General features: G+C 33.7%; 1 protein-coding gene across 1 annotated transcript in view; it reads left to right on the top strand.

Moving 5' to 3' along the window:
* The first annotated feature begins 389 nt into the window (after positions 1–389).
* The window catches only part of LOC147388977 (tubulin-tyrosine ligase), a 30160-nt gene continuing 12687 nt past the window's right edge, over positions 390–17862 (top strand). The window contains exons 1-10 of the mRNA XM_086417898.1: positions 390–684; positions 939–990; positions 4995–5045; positions 6502–6594; positions 7015–7139; positions 7241–7351; positions 7432–7548; positions 8106–8288; positions 8590–8674; positions 8825–8894. Of these exons, the coding sequence (XP_086274024.1) occupies positions 8864–8894 (31 nt within the window). The 5' untranslated portion in view covers positions 390–684; positions 939–990; positions 4995–5045; ... (5 more) ...; positions 8590–8674; positions 8825–8863. The remainder of the gene's footprint in view (positions 685–938; positions 991–4994; positions 5046–6501; positions 6595–7014; positions 7140–7240; positions 7352–7431; positions 7549–8105; positions 8289–8589; positions 8675–8824; positions 8895–17862) is intronic.

Here is a 17862-nt window from a genome sequence, read left to right as displayed (position 1 = left end):
GAGTTCTTTTGGTTAATATATATTTTTTAAAATTAAAGATAACAGCGGATAATCGTTTCCGCAGCTATAGAGTATATATTTGTTTTAAAATTGAAAATTGAATAACAGCCGATAATATATGCCGCAGCCATAGAGTATATAAAAAACGCTACTTCTAAATTCACTATAACAGCGGAATATGGTATCCGTAGCGATAGAATACACTTTTTTTTATATATAAAATTCTAAATTGACTATAACAGCGGAATATGATATCCGCAGCTATAGAATACACTTTTTTATATATAAAATTCATTTTTTTTAGTTTTTTAAATTCAATATTACAGCGGATGGTATTTCCGCAGCTATAAATTTTTGTTAAACCATAACATTGTAGCGCTCATAACAGCGGATAGGTATTTGCGCTGCAGTTTGGTGAGTTTGTTGTAGCGGATAAGTTCTTCCGCCGTTTAAAGGTCATTCTTATACAGCGGAAAAATAGTTCCGTATGTAAATGTTCTATAACTTCGCGCGCGAACATAAAAATCAATTCGAGAAGGAAAGAAGAGGGCGCGAAAAGTAATTTTCCCTTTCCCTTTCATTCTCTCCCTTGTTACTTCGTCTCTGTCACTCTCTCTTTCTCGTTTTCATTGCTGTCTGTTGGTGGTTGTGAGAACACTTCGAAAAGCTCGACTGGAACATCCGGTAAGATCTCTCTCTCTCTCTCTTATGTTTCGATTTTTTATTTTTTACAATTGATACTCTGCAACCGATCCATTTCTATTTGATTTTTGTTCATCCATGGATTCAACCACCCAATACGACTCAAATCTCAAACCCTAGAGTTCCATCGATTTTTTATTTGAGTTTCTTTTGCTAATTGTGATTTGTTAAACCTAGGTCTCTTTTTTTTTGTTGTTAATTATTTGAATTTGTATATTGTGATTTGTTAAACTCAGATATCTTTGGATTTTTGGGTTCCAAGGTAGCTCATTTGGTTGGCTGTTTGAGGTAAGTTCTTCCTCTTCGATTTTTTTTTTTTTTTTTTTTTTTCTGAGAAAATGAAATTCTGAACATTTTGTCAACGGATGACATGGCCTTGACCTTGGTCTTTAATGGAAAGACTAGGATATATAGATAAAACCCCTTTGGTTTGGTAAATATTTGTGATAGAATTTTTTTAAAACATTAATTTAAGGTATCGTATATATCAAATGTTTCGGTTTTTGATAAAACCAAAGCACCGAATCAATATGATATTTTAAACCATGCTGGCCAACTTCTTGGAGCATAAAAAATGTGCACAATCTCATGGACTGACCAATTTTGGCATTTAAAATATTGATCGTATGAACTTTATTGAATTGTTTTATACATGTTAACTTGTTGATGGGTTGAACTTTCAAGGGTCGTCCAATCCTCTCAAGCAATATTGAAATTAGTACTTATATGGTTTTTTGTGCCTATGATCTTTAGTTGGCATTATATATATTTCTGTCAAACTGAATTCATGAAAAATTCAGTCGGTTCTTTTTTGACTTTAGAGGCTTTTTTACTACTTCCATGTTTTGTGGTTCTTTATAGTTTAATTGGACAATCTAATGAGGTTTAAATCTCTATGTGTGTATGGGAATTTCATCTTTGACAGTATATTCAGTGGATTCTTATAGAAGAGGGTGAGTTGACCAATAAAAGCACTACTTTCTTTCTCTATGCAACCCACATACGTTGTCTATCATCTACTTTTATGTAAGAATCTGCTCTAGTTTCAAACACTTGGGTTATTTTAAACTATTGTGGAATGAAGGGCCTTATGGTATCTAGGTGTATTGTTGGTGACATTGTTAATGGTCAATAGAACTAGACTGAGGTCTTAGGGTAGATTGTTTAATCATAATAGTCAACTTTTTTATGGAGGCAACCTGCATTTGGATTGAAAAGGAATTCTTTCGGAGGGAATTCCTTGGGAAGGAGAGTTAGCAAATGTTTCTTTTGGAAGATCTCATAGATATGTTGCCAAATTACAAACATGGAGACAAGGAGTGAGGCTATGATTTGTAATTCTTGAAATATATGATACTAATATATATGGGAGTATGGGACCTGAGGGTCCCAATCCAACAAGTAAGAAAATACCCTAGAGTTAAGAACATAATACAATGAAAAATGATAAGGTGACCAAGTTTTGGGTAAAATTTATGTAGCTTGATGCCTTAAACTCCTCCTTTACTACATCTTGATGTATGTTGTGCATATCTTCAAGTCTAGCAGTTTAATGTTGGTGGGATCCATCGTAATTTAAAGCCACAACTATGGAGATTAGAGGGAAATACTAGAGTGTGTTTGAATATATTTTTTATTGAAGAGGGGAGGGGGCATGAAAGTTATTGTGATAAGGGTTTTAGTTGATGATATTAGTTGGGTAAGGATTGAGTCTCTTTGGATGGAAAGAAGGGTAGGTTTCTGTTATTATGTGATTCTTCACTAATTAAATTATTGGGGTTTTCATTAGGCATTGAATTCATAGGTGATGTTAGCTTTGTTTATTGTGAGCTGGTTTTGTTTTGTTCTTGTTAAAAAATATCCCTTGATCATGTCAAGGAGCGAAGGGACCTTTACTTTTTTGTTGGTATTGATTTTATTTAGTCAGAAAGTGCATGAAAGTATGCCATGGTTGTATTATTAGCATAAATTTGCTGGGATTACCAAAATTCCATTCGGTGGTTTACTTGGTGAACAATGGGTAGCTCACGATTACATTTCCAAATTATAATGGAATTGAGACATGGGACTACTTGACTATTGTTCCAATTGTGCTTTTGTACTTTAAAATATATTGGTATACTTTATTATGGTAAACTTTTTCAAGGGAGTCCACTTGTGATGTTAATTAGTTAGTCTTTTCAACGGTTAGTCTAAATTACTTGACAAACATTTAAGGTTAGAAAATAAATTTTTTTTATTTTGGGTGGGGGGAATGAATATTAGGCAGAAAGGTAGTCTCTTGTCTGTCACCTCAGGTTTCCCAACTTGTTAAGATCTTATTTTGTGCCATATTTTTGGTAATGTGTCATTTTTATAATCATTTGGATTAGACAGAATCTTCATTTTCTTTTGACATGAGGCAAATAATAATTGGTTGAATCTTCAAATGTTTGATTGCTCCAGCTTATGTCATCTGCCACGTGTATGAAAACTGTTATCAATCCAGTTCTGTATAGAATCCATAGTAAAGATACTTTAGGAGATTTTGTAACAGTGAATGAGCAATACATAGAAGCTTTGTGCCAATGAAAATTCAATCCATTTAATACGCAAAACATATAACTTATGCAAGTGCGCCAAAAGTACCAATGAAAACAATGGCTCCAAAATTCCTAGCTGCTAAAAGTGCCTATTCAAGGCATAGAAAAACTAAAATGAGTAGGGATTAGCAATAATCTATTCATGGATTTATAGTAAACTAAGATGCCCACATATGGATACCAGTGCAAAAACTATTAGAGGAAATGGGTTGATTATGTTTTGCTATTCAACTACAAATAGGCGCATCCTTACCGCAATGAAAAAGGTCTTGTCCCCTAGTTCAGAAAAAAAGATCAGCAAGAAGGCCTACAACAGAATTACACTGGTGGTGTTAGTGGCTGGAGTCAATAAATGATTCTATATAGTGATTTGGCTAAAACATGAATTTGTTTATTTTATTTTTGTGGTGGTGGTGGGGTGTGCGTGCGTGTGTGTGGACTATTGAGGGGGCGGGGGGGGGGGCACATGTTACATAATGTAATCAGCAGGTAATCAATAAAACATAAGATTCCCCGTTGAGCTGGAGAGTAGAGAGGAAACCATTCCAAAGCAAGCCTAAAAAAATCTGAAATCTTTCCTTCTGAAAGCTTAATATCAGAAAATTTGATAATCCTTCCACATTAATTAAGTTTCTTTTGTAGGGTTGAACTTAATTTTCATCCATATTCAGTAATTTATAAAAGAAAACTTCTACACAATGGCGGATGTTACAGAAAAAAAATAAAAAAAATCACAGGTTACTACCGGTATCGGTTGGAAAAGATAATGAGTTGAGGATTAACAACCAAAGAGGTAACAAGGATAATTTAACCAAGATATCGAATGGAACATCCTGTTTCTAATGGGTTAAAGGTTGGTGTAAAGCACAAAACATAGATCAAGGAAACCACAAAAACAAGAAGACAACAAACAAAGTTCACTTTGTTGACGATCTCCACTTGCCCAAGAAGATGAGATCTTGGCAGACAAGATCAATAAGAAACCCAATCAGGTCTTGGCTGAACAGAATTAGTTAACCGAGCCTGTCAAGTAATCAGGAGATTAGATATCTTGGTTTCCAAACAGTATGTACCATGGAGAATGAAGTGAATATGTCCTTTATTGAGTTCACTTATTTAGGATGATTCAGCAAGAATTGATAATTTAACTAATATTGGAATGGAATACCGATAAAAAATAAAAAACTAATTTTGGAATGAATCTGTAGAGGCAAATGTTTTCATCGGTATTAGGGTCTCACTATGGTTCCTTTGTATTATATGCTACTCGATGTTTACAATCACTATCTTTTAACTAGAACCTTCACCTATATATGTAGTTTCAGCATGAAATCCCAAGAGAAACAACTCTATGAAAATATTAGAAAGAAATAAGGATTACTTAAGATAAAGATGCCAGGAAATTGGGGTTAATGATTAGAAAGATATTTAATGTTTTATTCACTAATTTGTTTACACACTAATGTATTCCCATAAAGGAGACTAAGAAGTATTCAAGATTGAAAAATTGGTTCCAAATATGTAAATTGAGATTCAATTTGCAAATTGAAAAATTTATTCCAAATATGCAAATTGAAAAATTAGTTCCAAATATGCAAATTGAGATGAACCAATGTTTAATGACATAAATAAACCACAATAGTGTTGCTTTTTTGCACTTCTCCAATACCTATGGTTTTCATTAACAGAGGTTGCATCATGTAATTGCAGGGGTTGGAGTCGTAGTGGCATTCCATTGAAGATTGATTCATCTCAAACTAGGTATGACATTTGCTTATTATTTTTATTTCCCTCCTCATACCTTTGTTCTCATTAGGATCAAATTTGCCTTGGATTTGGTTTGAAGGATTATTAACCTTATATGATTGTTTAGAAAATAAATTTGAAAATTATTTATTTTCCTAACCCCTTATAATATTTGGACTGGTGGCTCCACCCTCGTATCTTTGGGAAAAGGTGATACGCACGTCACTCCCTTCTGTTGCTCCGTCAATAGGATTTTCAAAGCTCTGTATAGCACAATAGTGACATATGTGTATCTTAAAATATAACAAAATATTGAATTGTGTCAAATATACATATTTTATAATTATTATTACCTATTACTTAGGTTTCTATGGTGTATGTCTTGGGTTAGCGAAATAAAACTAACCATGAAAAGATTTATGGATTGGATAGGTTAACCCAATGGCCTGTCGGATGGCATGTTGGATTGGATAGGTTAAAAGGTTGAAATTTTTGTGGTCATCTTTCACTTTTCATTTGGTTTAAAAATTTATTGATTATCAATATAATGCTAATGGTAAGGCATAAATGGGTTGCATTGCATCCAGATCCAAATGCAACTTAACATATCTTTAGTGAACGTTCACATTTGTATGGTTCTTTTTAAAATGGTTGCTTCGGGTCATCAATTTTTACTGGGTGTTCATATTTGTATGGTTCTCATTAAAGTTGTACTCCATATACTCTGTCCTGGTCCTACTTGCTCTAAATCCCTTGATCTTCAAATTAACTGTTTAACTTCGCTAGTCTCATCAAATAGCACTATATCATTTGCAAATAACATAAATATGGGATCCGCTCTGGGGTATTTTGCTACTGACCCAAAAAAGAAGAAAACCTAGCTATTGGACTTTTGCAGGACTACTCACTTTACATAACTTATAATTGCTAAAATTCTATCTAATTGGTTTTCCTTTTTGGGATGATGAATTCTTTTCGAAGCTAGTTTATGGTATAATATGAAAAACAATGCTAATAATCAGGATTTTTTTTTTTTGGGTTAATCATGTTTAGCGGTTTAATTTTGTGGAATCTCTTCACATGCATGTATAGGATCTTTATAAACATAGCTTTACACTTTCGCAAAAGTGAACCAAAATTACACGTGTCATTTCCTTTCTATTATCAAATAAGCCTATGTTTGAGACTCATAGTTAATTATATTTTACCTCTAAAAAATCTTTTTCACTATGTAACAAATTCAGACATGTTTCTGGGGTTTGGCACAGTTACAAAATGTCAGACACATTGATCTCCATAAACCTGATATGATATTTCCAATTCCATATAGTTTATTTCATATGTTAAGTAGCCCTCTTATTTAATACTTTAGTTCCTGTTCTACATACTCTTCCTTTGTTGATGATACATATGATGGGAAGGAATGGCTCGACCTTTTTTTATTTAATCCTATCCTTGTTTTACAATGTAGAGACCAGAGAAATATCTTGGAGACATAGTGACATGGGAAAAGGCTGAAGCTGATCTCACGGAAGCATTGAATGAGTTTGGTAGGCCATGGCAGGTAATATTTCACATTTATTTTCTCCTAACAGTCTTAATATTAAATTTATATTTATTGCAATTCAGATTGTTTCTTCTGAAATGTGGTCTATTTGAAATAACCATTAGTCAATTCTAAATTAAATCTGCATCCTCTTGTATGTGTTTTCTTTAGCCTCTAATAGTTGTTATCATTTCTAGACCTTTTATGTAATTTTCTTTCATTTGTATACTAGACTAAAGGTGTAATGTTTTTTTTTTTTTGTGTGTGGGGTTTTTCCCACCCATTTCTATGTCCTTATTGTGGTTCTATAAGATTTTATCTGAATGCTCATTTACTTGACTAACATAACCACTAATGGTTGACATGATTATGAAATTTGGTTATTTGTTTATTATTACTGCTTGTCTTGTGATATTGTCTTTGTTATTGGATTTGTAGTGGAGTTATTTGTTTCCCTTAGAGGTCGTCTATATGATAGTAACAAAAACTTAGTGATGGCAACTTTGTCTACTATTGGTGGAATTGCATCTGCAATGGGCCCGATGGTTGAAAAATCGAGCAAGGTTTACAAATTAACTTTCAAGAAAGATTTACTATTTTTTCTTAAAGTTTCAATCATTGTGTTTTGGTGGCTTGAACAAAAGTGAGGCTTGGTGTCTTGTAGGGAATTTTTTCAGACATTTTGAAATGCCTTGGTGACAACAAGAAGCACATGTGACAATGCACTTTGCAGACTTTGGATTCATGGGTTGCAGCTATTCATCTTGATAAGATGGTAACTGTTGACTTGTTAGTTTTGGAATGCTTTTTTTTTGACAATTACTCAAATTTCATGGAATTGCTTGGGGTTTGTAGGTCCTGTACGTTACAGCTGCATATTAGCTCATTTAAATGAGGGGAAGGGTGGGTTGCATATTAGCTCATTTGACGTCTTGGGTGGGCCAACAGAGATGTAGAGTACAAAGAAAAAAGGTTATTTTTTCACCATTGAATTTGAATTTTAAATTTGGGAGCTTGGTGGCAGTTGAGTAGTCATCCAAAATTTGCAAGACGTCTTGGCCTACATGAAATTTTTTGAAGAATAGGGAATAAAGTTTTATGGCTCACATATTAAGTCATAATTATTTCTTTATATTATCACCATATAAATCATATTTCCATACAACAGCAACAAAATCCTTAAACAAAAACAACAACCACAACAGAGCCCTTAATTACCCAAATACACACAACACAGCAACCACCACCCCCAACAACAACAACAAAGCCTTATGCCTTGGATACATAATAGTACTGACATAGGCAACAACAATCTACTAGTATAGAGAGAGTAAGTCTGCAGTCCTGATTTTCCTTGACCATGAAATTTATAAGGATTTAGAGACTTAGCCAACTGAAGTAGTCTCATTGCAATGATTTGCTAGCATATGAAATGATTTTTGTGCTTCCTATGTACATGGATTTACTTTGATGAAATGGGTACTTTTATTTCCTCTACATTGCACTAATTTCCAATTTCCATGAATCAGAATTGGTATTGTTATGCCAAAACAGTGGCAGAAAGCGAGGCTTTGGAGTATGCGAAAGGAAGTGGGCTTGATATTGTAGCAATTTGTCCCTACCTTGTTATCGGGCCAATGTTGCAGTCTACAACGAATGCTAGTAGTTCGGTTCTCATCAAGATTTTGAAAGGTCTCACCTTATACCATAAGGTATATCCATTTTCTTTGTGTTTGTGTTTGTATGCATTTATTTGTCTGTGTGAGTGTGGTGCATGGATGTCTGCATATATAGGTCTAGAATGCCAAAACAATGTTTCTGTTCGTCTCCATACTACTGGATTTCAATGCTTAATTTGTCCATCTTTCATGATGTGCATTATCTCTGTTAAACTCTGTCATGAATTTATAAAATCAGAATTTTAAATCATTAGTCCACTTGTTTCCATGTGGGAAGTTTGAATATTTCTCATTTTTTATGTTACATTCTCATCCTACATGTGTCTGTAAACAGATGGAATTGACAAGCAACAGATGGAATATTTCTCATTTCTCCGTTCAATGTAGTTGCTTGGCAAGGCAATTACGTGCCATATAAGGTGGGAACTTATATTAATTCCTCCATCCTGATTTTGTAGATAAATACAATTTTCTTGGAATTGTTGGCTCTTCTTCTATGGAATTATTAACAAGTGATTGTTACTAAAATTTTGAAATTTTGAAATTACCTTGGGTCATGTACCTTGCAGTATGATCTAAGTAAGTTCTACCCATTCAATACTGTTCTGATGGATCATGGTGACCCTTCAATAAATACTGGTAGGTGTGTTTCAACCTCTCAACATATTTTTATTAGATAACATAAAAGCAAATAATCTTTGTTTTCATATACACTTCTTGTTTAAGTTGTATTGTTTTTTTTCTAACTGAATGGCAGTATTGATGGCGCCATCTGAGAAGCCTGGTGTTGCATTGCATGATTTTTTCATTTTCCCACCTTGATGGTTGGTTGCTGAGCATACATTTTGCCCTCCATATTACCATCGCAATTGAAGATAAATTAACAATGTGGATTAGGATTTGTTTAGGAGAAAACCAAGAACTATAGCGATGCACTAATGAAAGATAAGAAACAATGTGGATTAGGCTTTTCTATGGCTTTTTTGTTTATGAAACATAAGCTTATTTCTAATGTGAATTGCTTTCTTTTCGTGTCATTTTCCAGGTCTAACCTCCTAAGATTAACAATGTCAAACGGCTATGAGTTGCATAGCTGCTTCACAACCATGTTTTAACTCCTCACTTCGATCTCTCTTTCTCTCTGTCTCAATTTTTTGGAATCGATCGATCATTTTTGGTGAATGATTAATTACAAGCACCACCACCACCACAAAGGAAACGCAAACCCCATCACTTTCGTCCAGGAACAGTGGCTCTTCGTGAGATTCAACATTTTCAGAAAAAATGGAAGCTTCTCATACCAGCAGCCCCTTTCATCAGAATTGTGAGTTTTAAGCTTATTTGGAATCCAAAACCAGAACTATTTGTAGAATAATCTAATTAGAGAGTTCGATCTATCATTTTAGGGTTTATATCAATTACTAGGTGTTAATCACGCTTGAACTATGACTTATAGTCTTAATTTAAGCTAGAGCAAGTCAAATTACTTAAGATCAGATAGAACCCCAAAATGCTTTGCAATGTTAACTTAGGATTGATATTTAGCCATCTTTTAAGTAAAATTTCAAATTAGGATTGTCTTGTTCTGTGCCACTCTTGCATCAATGGTCAATGAAAATAGCATTATAACTTATGCTTGAATCTTGCAAGATTCTTATCTCCTTGAAGAAAATTTCAACCTTTTGGAAGTTATTCATGTCTGGTGCGTGAAAAATAGAGCAACTGTTTTTCTCGCCAAATTTTGTAATACATTTTCTTTTTCTCTTTTAGATTCTCCCTCTTTCTTGTGCCCTTTTCAAGGTGTCCTTGTTGTAGATGCTAGTAATTGTAAATATTGTCTTATTCCCACCTAACCAGAGTTCAGTCCCCCCCCCCCCCCGGCTCTATCCAAACCCCCTCCTCATTGTTGTTTTCTAATTTTGATCCCTCTTGAGATGGCTCAGTTATGGTTTGCACCATGGGTTTCAACTTAAGTTGGTAATGTTGAACCACTAGTACATTTTGCAACATGAGTTCTAGTGGAAGGGGGATGACCATGTAACTTTCAGCAAACTGCTAATATGATTTAGATCTCTGCCATGGTAAATTCAAATATTTTCCAGATGTCCTACATTTTTCCAAAATTAATTTTTTGGTCCTTGTTCACAATCCTGACAACACTTGGTACCATCCGAACATGGGTTGCTATTTCTGAAATATAAGTACGGCAATCAAGACCCATAAGAGTAATCGATGGTCGGTATAGAAATCCATGAAATTGACAAAACAAATCTTGATTAATTGTGTGCTACCTAAGCAACATAGTCTTGGTTAGGAAAAAGGGGAAAAAAATAACTTCTGTTTAGAGAAGATTGATTCTCAAACCTTGATCTTTACTTGAAGCTTTGATTTTGACTAATCATGGCTTTAATTCCATTATATAGCTTGCTATTGCTACGGCGTTTTTATTTTAGGTCAGATATATGTTGCATTTGTAGTTCTTTTGAAAATATATGGGCATTTATCATTTCTTAGAGGTATATCCATTGAATGTATGTGTAGCATCTTAATATACTTTATATTCGGGTACAATTTGTAGTGTTCGGTGAACTCTACAGGTTTAGTTTTGCATTCAAAACCCATATGACAACATTTCATTATCTACACAAAAACCTCCAAATTTTTTAATTTTTTATGTTGGAATTATTGATTGGATGTAGGTAGATGCTATTGCTATACCTCATTAAAATGTACATAGACACAAGTTACATTCAATGGGGTGACCATTTCTATAGGTGGCTAAAGATTATTTGGTTCAGATGTTTGAAGATGCAATGCTTTGTACTATTCATGTGAAGCGTGTTACACTTAGTAAGTTGAAACTCTGTTCTATGCATGCTCTTTTTTGTTTGAGTTTTCAATGGACGTAGGTAGGAGGATATAAGTTAAATGTAATATATATATATATAGGGGACGATTCAGCAGCCCTAAAGTTTGACAAGTTTGGTGCCAAACATTTTTCAAAATATGGGTTAGAAGCTTTGGAATGAGCTGATTTTTTGTGTGAGGATGATCTCTATGATGAGGAGATCATCCTCACCAAAAACCAGCCTATTCCAAAACTTCTAACCGCATCAAAAGTGATTTACAAAAATTAGACGGTCCACGTCTTCAACTTGTAAACTAAGGTTAAAAGTTTCAAAATGAGCTGATTTTTTGTGAGGATGATCTCTTCACTGTAGAGATCATCCTCACAAAAAATCAGCCTATTCCAAAACTTCTAACCTCATCAAAAGTGATTTACAAAAAATGTTTGGCACCAAACTTGGCAAACTTTAGGGCTGCCGAACTGCTCCCATATATATATGGGAAATGTTTAGCAACAAACATTTTGGCAAAACATTTTTCAAAACATTAGTTAGAGGTTTTGGAATTGGCTGATGTTTGGTGAGGATGATCTCTACGGTGAGGACATCATCATCACCAAAAATCAGCTCATTCCAAAACTTCTAACCCCATCAAAAATGGTTTACAAAAAATGGACGGTCCACGATTTTTCAACTTGTAAACTAGGGCTAGAAGTTTTGGAATGGGCTGATTTTTGGTGAGGATGATCTCCTCACCGTAGAGGTCATCCTCACCAAAAATCAGCCCATGCCAAAACTTCTAACCCATGTTTTGAAAAATGTTTCACCAAAATGTTTGTTGCTGAACGGGACCCTATATATATATATATATATATATATATGGAGGAAAAAAAAAACAACTTACAGCAACGGATGATGAGATAAGTAAATTATTTTATTTTCTAAAAATTTATCTATTGTAGCGGATATTTATATCCGCTGCTATATGTAGTATTTTTTTTATTAATTAAAAACTGATATACTGCCGCGGATAGTAAAATCCGTCACTATATGTACTATATTTTTTTTATTAGAAATTGATTTATTGCAGCGGATACTAAGTTCCACCATTATAGGAAGTGAATTTGTTGCAGCGGATATTAATATCTGCTGCTATAGGGAGAATATTATATTCATTTAAAATGGACATATTGCAGCGGATATCAAGATCCGCGGCTATAGGTAGAATATTCTATTCATTTAAAAAATCGACATATTGCAGCGGATATTAAGATCCGCCGCTAAATGTACTACCTGCAACAGCGGAATGTGCTATCCGCTGCTATAGTTAGCGACGGAGGAATCTACGATGGATATTTGGTTCCGCTGCTCATCGCCGCAATAGCCTTTACCGACGGAAAAATTGCCTTATAGCGGCGGAAAAATCCGCCGCTACAGATAAAAAATGTTGTAGTGAAAGCTGAAGAAAAATGATTCTTGGGTGAAAAAAAATCAAGGGTCACTACGTCACAAACAGTTAAAAACGACTAACTAATGCTGAAAAAATGACGGACTAAAGCTGTCGTTTATATACGACGGCTTTCACCAATTGTTTTACCGTTAATGACGATTATAATAATCATTTTTTAACAACTAATTTAATCCGTCTTTTAATTAGTAAAAGAATCACTATTGCCACACCAAAGTTTACTAATGTTATACCGATTGGTGTGGCGTAAATAAAATTTGATTATCACTATTGCCGCACCAGCTTTACCAAATTTGATATTCGATTTCTTCTATTCGAGTTCTTCTCTGTATCTTCTTCGTTTCTTCTCTGTATCTTCTTCCACTATAACTCACATAAATTTGAGTATCACTCGACTTCTTCCTCTCGTTTGTTTCTTCTTCCCCTAAAAGAAGCCCTAGAGTTTTAAATGTCTAAAGAAAAAATTTGATTTCGATTTCTTCTCGGTTTCTTCTCTAACGATTTTGAGTTTCAGACTTACGAAACCAAGCGAGGTTCGTGCGGTAATGCTCTCTCTCTCTCTCTATCTCTCTCTCTTTCTCTCTCAGGCATAATGTTTTCTACATCCATTTGAGAATGATCTCTATCTATTTCTTGAATTTAAGTTAGGCTTTCCTTGAATAATGGAGGTTTCTAATGGTGAATAGATTTTCATTCCACAAATGTTGATTGATCACTTCTTAACCTTTATTTATTCGCAAATCTCAAAGTTCTGTTACGGATTCTGCAATTCCAGTATTGATTCGAAGGTTCGCTCATCGTTGGTTCTACTCATCAGCTCGATTTTTGGTATGATTTTAATGATCCTCACTGATTTTTTTAAGTTTTTGGAATGAAATTCATTTATCTTCTTTAAGGAAATTTTATCCTTATCTGTGAAATTTGCTGTTGATTTGAAATTATGCATTTTTTTTTCGTTGATTTTGTTCTCTCATGGAGAATTCAAGTTCCTGCGAGTTTGGTTCGAGTGAGAAGGTTTGTGATTCTCTCATGTTAATGGCCCATTGAACATATTGTCCGATATATATATTTATATATATTTTTCTCTTTTAAGGAGACAAAGGGACTTATTTACACCAATGTAGCAAATTAAGAAACACATTGAGGGACAAAACATGAAATTGTTTTTGGTATCTAAGATCATCATTAGGCATAACATGAGTAGGATAGAGCTTAATCCTACATTGAGGGTCACCCAACATATTGGTGAAAGTCTTGGATGAGATTCATGAGAAGTAGAATATAGGATCCAATGCAAAGAATCAATGAGAAAGTAACATTTAATTTAATTTAACTTAAGAAGAGAAATAGTTATTAGTGTTACCTACTCAACTGATTCCTTTTTCTCTCTCTCCTTGTTTTCAAAAAGGACAATTAATGATAATGTGAGTGCATGTGTATTAGTTGGTATTTTGTGTTTCTTCTGCTCCTTTCCTTGTGTTTTGGCCTGTTTTGTTGAACATTATTGCAATGCAACTTTGAGTATATTAATTAAGTCTCAACCTTTAGGTACTTTTGTGATTAAATCAGAAAAGATAAAAGATGACTAAAATCTTATTATCTTAGTAAGATAATGGTTTCACTAATTTATATTAGATTACAAGGGAAGAATTTAAACGTGATCCACATGATATAACAAATAGGGAATCGTTCCTCAATAGTAAGATAGCAGAAACTGTTACAAAGATGATACGATAAGGTCCCGAAAATTAATATGAGTCAATGAGTTATTGTTGGGGCTTGGACAACCAGCCAGCCTGTAATTTGATGACATGTGCATGTGCTGATCAAGCATCACTCACTGGTTTCAATAAAGACTTCAGTTACCTCTGTATTGCTTCAGTGAATTAAATATTAGTAAGGCTGAACATGTTTCATTAATTTACTACTAACCAAAAAAAATAAAAAAATGTTTCTTTAAATTACTTGCTTACCCAGTTAAAAATAGTTAATTAAATTATTTTATCATCATCGTTACAATCGTGTTTATTATTCAATTACATTGATTTTCATTAAAAAGTAGTGTAGGTAGGATGAACCTCCTTGTGTCCCATCCCTCCGTCTCTCTTCACTATTTAAAAATCAAAAGAAAAAAAATTATAAAAAAAAAATCAATACAGTGTAAGTGGATTCATCGAGTGTCAATCCCATTAATTTACATACATTATATGGTAGACAGTCCATAGTTCTAGCAAATTTGTCCTTCACTTTTTATTCTATTTTATTTATTTATTTATTTATTCCTTCTAAACTGACTTCCTTCACTTTTCATCATCGTTACCTTGATTGTGTTATATAGACATGTGGTTACTTGTAATTTAATATATGGTGATTAATTATTGTAATTTAACTTGATATTTGATTATGTAATATGAGAATAACACCTAGTAGGCACTAGGTTGATTTTTTCATGATTGTTTTCGATTTTATCGTATTTTTCCCTTGCCGACTTATTCCCAAACCCTGACTTGGTGACTGCTAGTTATAGAACAATGTAATAGTTTTGACTATGCAGAGATATGGGCTGGAAAACACTACACTAGGACACTTATTTCACTTATGTACCAGAACTTGATAAGATCCATATTGATCTCTTTGTTGCAACTTGTTTACCGAAATAGCGACAAAAATATATCAGAGAAATAACTATAACTATAGGAGAAATGTTCTTGAAGACCTGACAAGTACCTACTGTTGGTACTTACCTCTATAATGATTCTGTTTTCTGTTCATTATTTTATATGTTTGTATATTGAAGGCCATTGTGCCTGTTTTTAAAATATCCAGCAATTAGTTTTGATCCTTATTGACTCTTCCCATTCAATTAGTTTTGATCATTATGTTCAATTAAACTCACATGATTTAGTCATGTTGCATAAATATTCTACTCTTTATTTTGTTATTATTTGTGTCATTAATTCTTGTTAATTTGTACTTTTGTCATGGAAATTTTTGGTGATCAGCTTTTTTTTTTTCCTTTGTGAAGAAAGAAAAATAATGTTCATTTTCTTTCGTTTATATTTTATTCTATTTGTTTATTAATAATTTACATAAATATTTCCCCAAAATGTTAATACCTAGATGATCATGGATGATGCATGAACATTGATCCCATGTAGAGTTGGGAACCACCACTGATCTTGATTGAAAGGACATATGGGGAGGATATCATCATCTGTTGTGCTGGACCCAATCTTGGTTTTCTCTGTTTCTTACCTTGAGAAACAATCCAACTCAGTATTAGTTGGCAGTTTGTAATGGCTTCAACAATACATCTGACCAGGTCTATATGGGACCAATCTGATGATGCCATTATCTAATCAGCATATATAATCTCAATTTCGGATCCAAATCCAAATGGATGGTTGATCTCAAACTGATCTGATAGCGGTAATAAATCGGAATTCAAATCCTTGATCCAGATCCAAAGTTATTTTATTAAAATGGATTGGATTTTGGGTCTGAAATGTTCCCAAGCAACTCAGGATCATCGACGCTTACTTAAGATTTGTAGTTTTGTTGCTCCCTTTTGTGTTATTTCAGAATGCAATCAGTTTGATTTTCAGTTCTACAATATACAAATAGTGCAATTTTAATAACCCAATTGAAAATGATGAGTATTTTTTTCTTTTTAAATAAATAATATTTTAAATGTGCTGGATATCTTTCTTGTTTTTTCAATAGAAACTATAATTATTGTTTTGTAGCTTATATTCAATTCTTGAAAATGAGGAATGATCTCGTCGATAAAAAATTCACTCTGATATTTGGACTTCCCCACATTATTCTATAAAAGGTTCCAAATATTATATTGTGTTTGTTTCATCTTCTTTTAAGTTAAGGCCATTTAGTGATGCTTTATAAATATGGACAGCCTCAGGTATCTTCTGTTAGTGTCAATCTTGCAATAGAGACAACACTTGTATGGCCTGTATCTGAAGCCAAGGCTACACCAAATTAGGAGAGACAGTTGCGAAGCACTTGACGAATTGTGGATTAAATCTTTCGAGGTCAGACTTTTGTATGATATTAATATTTTTATGACCATCCATCCTTAACACATGAATATGTGCCTTAGTTGGCTACACTTTTTATTTTTGTGGTTGTGATTTATGTTCTTCTTAGCCTCTAATTATAATGTGAATAGAACTTTCGAAATTATTATGGACAAAAAAAAAAAAACAAAAATTAACTTAGAAGCACTTACGGGCTTGTCTTGATCAAGGCCATCATATTAGAGGTTCTGCACAACACCATCTTGTTTTGAATCACAACACATCTCATACACCAGATGCCACCATCAATATCAGCAACCAGGGAAGGTTGGCAGCCAATGTAACATTGTAACCCCAACAACTTGGGTTTGACATTTTTCATCAATGGCTTGGAACCTACTGCCTACATTTTGCATTTGCCATCTATGATAGCACCCCACTCCCACCAATATCAGACCACTACCCAACAACCCCACCTTTGCATATTCTTCTTTACCATAAAGTCAAGAAGAGCTTTACCACTCTACACACCCACACAACATTTCAACTTGTCCAACTCACAAGTACTCCTCTTTTGTATACTCTTTTATTTTAACATTATAACCAATTCATTTTATGTGAATCCATGTTTATAGAAAGTAGAAGATGTCTTCAAAGCCTGTACCCCCAAGTAAGACATGGATGACTGCGCCAAGGCTTTCTGTTGAATACTTAGAAGGAATCAATTCATTTTTTGATTTCATAAAGGCTAATACACATAAATTAGGGGATGATGATTGGTATTGTTGCCCTTGTGTGAAGTGTCGTAATCTGGTTGGGGGGAAGAAAACGATAAGCGATATTCGTACTTATTTGATTTGTGATGGTATCGATACATCTTACACTACATGGATACATCATGGTGAAACTCATCCTAGAAGTTGTGTAAACATTGGGGACGATACACCTGTTAGTGATCATATTGAAGATGTAGTCCCGACCATGGTTGACATGGTAAATGATGCATTTGGACGTGTTTGTGACAAGGATGATGCTCAAGCTTATATGGGATCCAGTACATCTACATATATGGATGAAATTAATGATGTAGATGATGTTCAAGTTAAGAATGATTCTTCAGAGAATATTCAGTATGAGAAGTTGATAGAAGAAACGATACAATCATTATATCCATCGTGTCGAATTGGTAATACAAAATTATCGGTGATAGTTGAATTACTGAGTATGAAGGTTAGACATCAATGGTCTAATAGGAGTTT

This window comes from Akebia trifoliata, chromosome 12 (genome assembly GCF_017979445.1).
Source record: "Akebia trifoliata isolate Shusen 1 chromosome 12, ASM1797944v1, whole genome shotgun sequence".
In the NCBI taxonomy this organism is placed as follows: domain Eukaryota; kingdom Viridiplantae; phylum Streptophyta; class Magnoliopsida; order Ranunculales; family Lardizabalaceae; genus Akebia; species Akebia trifoliata.
The sequence above is the reverse complement of the archived record's forward strand: the minus strand, read 5'-3'. Positions and strand labels throughout refer to the sequence as shown.